Genomic DNA, 4,217 nt, shown 5'->3' with positions numbered 1-4,217 from the left:
CGGTGCAGGCAGTACCGCCCTTGATATTTGATCCAATAGCAGCGCACTTTATAAGGTGCTACTGCTGGATCAAATATCAACGGCGGCGCTACTTCTCTCGTACTGTCTACACCGATCTACATGCGCATTCACCCTATAATTTCCCTACAGCAAGATATATGGTTGACCCAAATTTCCCTACAGAAAGAGTGTAAGAGACAACAAAAGGAAGTGAAAATGCAGTCGTTTTAGGAGAGAAAAATGATATTTTCACCTCGCTTTCCATTATTTCCACTTGTTTTTGTTTGAGAGAAACAAAGGGAGTGGAAATGCAATAATTTTTAGGAAAATACAATCTAGAGAGAGAGAGAGATCTTCAAAATTGAAAACATAGAAAGAGAGATTCTGCTTGATATAGTAAGCAAATAGCATAAGATAGCGATTCATCATCCATTCTTTGGTGCAATTTTCAACCGCTTCACGCAATCCACGAACTCCCTGTTTAAATTCATCAAGCATTTCTGAGCAAAATGAAAGTTGATTTCAAACTATATGAAATAGTGCAACACTCATTTCCAATCCATTTCTTTACTTAAAAGGTAGTTTGATATTCCCAACCCCTACAATAATTAGTCCTTCCCCCAATTTATGTTAGATCTTATTTGGTGATTCTGACCATTGATGTTGGTGTTCTAATACCCAACAGAATCCTTCTTGCAAGATCAAGGCATGGAAATGATCAATGGCTAGGGATTAAGATCATCTGATGATGGTAGGACCAGGGGCAATTGGCCCGGCTCGTGATCGTGGAAAAGATTCAGACCCAATCACCACCGTACTTGGTCTAAATTATGGGTGATTAAAATTTTAGATTTCTCTAATATATTAAAGAAATATAAAGTATTTCACATAAGACAAACCGACATGCGTAGAAGTGTCTAAATTATGGCTGATTAAAATTTCCCAAAACTTGTTCTTATGATATCAAAGTAACCATCACAGGAAGGAGTTTTGGTCTTTGAATCTGCACACTGGACTAGTTCTTTTAGACTTTGTTTATAAATTCCAAATTTGAAAAGTAGTTCCCTTGTAGTCATTGAGAATTATGAAATGGTTACAAAGGCCAACTTTTTGAAAAATACTCCCATTGAATATTGCAACAGAATTTTGTAGATAAAAGGTACCCCTCAATCAATTCTAAGTATGGTTTTTTTTCTCTAAGAAAACCTTTTTTCCATGGAATTTTAGTTGGGGGAAGAAGAGTAAAGAGAGAATGAGTGTGGAAAGGGTGAGAAAGGCTGAAAAACAAGGAAAGGAAAGACTGATCAAAATACAATTTATTTTTTTTTATTTTTTCCCCGCATTTTAGCCACTTCGTACCTTCTCCTTAGTCATGCCATCTCAACTCTCTTCATCTCCCACCTTCCCTAGCCGTCCTACACCCCTTAATAAACTAATATTCCATGGAAAAAGATTATGGTTGCCAAGCATAGCCTAAAAGATTGTTTTGGAGTTTTTCAAAGTTTATCATAAGAACACACATCTGGCTGTACTCAAAAGGTTGCCAATAACAATTAGTCTCTAATATATAGCAACATTAAAATCAGTAATATGTAAGAATTTATTGGAAAAATTGATCTGTACCATCCATTATTGTGGGACCCAACATCGATTGGGCATGCCTGGAAATTGATAAGGAACTTTATCTGTTGAATATGAACTAAAAGGCAGTTAAATTAAAACTTACTCCCATGGGACATCGCCCACATTCCTCCAATTATCATTTCTGTCCTGATAAAACAAGCAAAATCCTGAGTCGTCATCGGATAATCGTAACCCAGACGTGCAATATCTACCTGAAATGGAATCCAACCTTAGTTCCATTTGTTTTACAACTGTGAAAATACAGTCAAGAATATACATACCAAACATGTCTTCCAGTTCGAGTGCAAGGCTGGAGTAATTGGAATGGTCGAAAATGCAGACTTTTCGACCGATGACAGCACCCTCCATGTTAGCTTTCACGTAAGACCACCTCTCTTTGCTCTGTGCTCCTTGTGTTTCGTTATCATCGTCGTCCTGAATCATCGGACAGCTGATCCTCGATCTTTTCAGGTATGGGTTCAGCAGAGGCCAACCCATCTCCCCATATTCTGTTGAGTTTAGAACTGATGCACCCAATTCCAAGTTGTAAGAACAACAAAAACAATGGATTCTGAGCCAGTAGTATACTTAATTTGCAATACCAAATCCATCATTAGTAATTGACTATGTTGTATCACTATGGATATGATATGAGTATCAGAAACCAACACAAATATAGTGTTGGATTGGGCAAACTTAAAAACAAAAAAAAAAGATTCGTCAATTGACCAAAATGGTTTAATTATACTTGAATTATAATTTTTTACATAATAATATCAAGGGGTTTGCTAGGCCATTTTGTCGAAAGCCATTTTGCGGCTGATTTTTGCATGAGAGTACTACACAGGTTCACTTTTTTGAAAATTTTCTTATTCGTTTAATCAATCAAGGTGGCTGTTCTTTCACGCATAAGTCAGCCACGAAATGGCATTCTGCAAAATTGTTTGAGAAATCCCTAATATAGTAGTAATATGAATATAATAATATATTGAAAATTTAAATAAGTTAAGTAAATAAAATGTTTTACACCCATATAAAAAACTTACTATTAGGATGGATAAAACTCGAAACAAGTGGCAATTGTAAAGTTGTGATTGTAGGATTAAGAAAAAAACACATATAAGAGATATGGAAGTGCTAAAGAATCCTGATGTACTCCAATCCGCACATGTCCAACACGGATACTTTACCCATTCAGAAGAATCCGTATAACAAGTAATTGAGTAATTTATAAACAATGATAAAGACTAACAGAAAGAAAGAGAAGACATAAACTAATAATTAAGAAAATGGAACAAAGAAATCATACAGTGTCCTGATGGATGAAGGCATGTTTCTTGTTGCAAAGAGGTGCTTAGACTCAGACCCAAATCAATATCTTCCTCTTTCATGTGCTGGTAAATTAGATCTGAAGCTACACTGTTATAATCCATAAGATCTTATGAAGATGGCTCTGTCTTTGTAATGTAAAGCTGCACTCACACATGTATATGGTTTCAGTGAGCATACATATATATGGTTTCAGTTAAAAGAGAAACAAAGTCCATGGCATAAAGCTGACAGAATAGGGAAGAAATTTGGGGCCTACGCCTACTGATAGGACACTTGAAGACTTAGCACCCATCACCAATCATGGAGGACTACTTATCTTCTGCTTCAATCAACATGCAAGAACACAACTTCATGATAAATGACATGTGGTTACCAGATACAGGGAATGGCCTCCAACTCCAGCCAAAACAGAGTTTGGCTCCTGAAACCAAACATCCTGACAGAGGGTTAGATTTTTGTTCAAGCTCAAGTTTAGAAATTAAAAAAATGGTAAACTAATTTTGCAAATTACCTTTTTAGCCTCCATACAACTAGTTTTAGAAATCCAAATGGAATTTTTAGTAAAAAGAAAATAAACTAAAGTGGTTTCAGCCATTATAAACCACAGTCCATGCCATTGGGCTTTAAAAGTTTTTTTAAGAAGTGAAAGTAGTTATGTTTAATAGGCTTGATTCCACTCCAGTGAGCTTCGAAATATTTGTTCCCTCAAAGTATCTTTGGATAAAATATGGGAAATGTTATGGGCGCTACTATATTTTGATGATCGCACTCCTCACTTTATTAAAAGTATGGTATGACCCGCACCATAGGATGATCCAAACCGTCCACTAGATGGTCCACAGCCTAAATACATTGTGCCCCAAAAATCATTTCCATAGTTTGATCCTAACCCTCCGATCTGAATGGCTGATCCTAACACTCTATAGATCGGAGGGTTAGGTTCAACCTATGGAAATAATTTATGGGGCACAACCTATTTAGGCTGTGGCCTATCTAATGGACGGTTTGGATCATCCTATGGTACGGGCCATACCTTACTTTTAATAAAGTGAGGAGTGTGATCATCAAAACACAGTACTACTGATAACATTTCCCAAAATATAATGAAAATGTATAAACTAATTTATGGAATAGAAAAGCTACATGTCTGAATGATGTGAAACAAGTCAGTTTTCAGATCATGCAAAGAGCCAAGAAGGTCCATCCCATGAAAAAGATTTCATCCAAATAGAACAAAACCGCAATTGACATAGAAGGTCTGC

General features: G+C 36.2%; 1 protein-coding gene across 1 annotated transcript; it reads right to left on the bottom strand.

Annotated features, from left to right (window-relative positions):
* Positions 1-224: 224 nt before the first annotated feature.
* LOC143855114 (auxin-responsive protein IAA32-like) lies at positions 225-3,092 on the bottom strand. Its single transcript, XM_077365305.1, has 4 exons — positions 2,933-3,092; positions 1,905-2,147; positions 1,727-1,835; positions 225-477 (listed from the first exon to the last, which is right to left on the bottom strand). Exons 1-4 carry the CDS (start codon positions 3,054-3,056, stop codon positions 426-428), a joined length of 528 nt encoding a protein of 175 aa, XP_077221420.1. The 5' UTR covers positions 3,057-3,092; the 3' UTR covers positions 225-425.
* Between the last annotated feature and the right edge of the window lie 1,125 nt (positions 3,093-4,217).

Source organism: Tasmannia lanceolata, unplaced genomic scaffold, assembly GCF_043159265.1.
Source record: "Tasmannia lanceolata isolate RefF3 unplaced genomic scaffold, GAP_Taslan_0.1 ptg000020l, whole genome shotgun sequence".
Lineage (NCBI taxonomy): Eukaryota > Viridiplantae > Streptophyta > Magnoliopsida > Canellales > Winteraceae > Tasmannia > Tasmannia lanceolata.
The sequence above is the reverse complement of the archived record's forward strand: the minus strand, read 5'-3'. Positions and strand labels throughout refer to the sequence as shown.

What these genes read in the sequence shown, in the direction of transcription:
- LOC143855114 (XM_077365305.1), bottom strand. Translation starts at nt 3,056, where the DNA reads ATGGATTATAACAGTGTAGCTTCAGATCTAATTTACCAGCACATGAAA. An exon ending in CCTTCATCCATCAGGACACT is followed by an intron (nt 2,148 to 2,932) that starts GTATGATTTCTT and finishes TGGGTGCATCAG; the next exon opens with TTCTAAACTCAACAGAATAT. An exon ending in CGAACTGGAAGACATGTTTG is followed by an intron (nt 1,836 to 1,904) that starts GTATGTATATTC and finishes ATTCCATTTCAG; the next exon opens with GTAGATATTGCACGTCTGGG.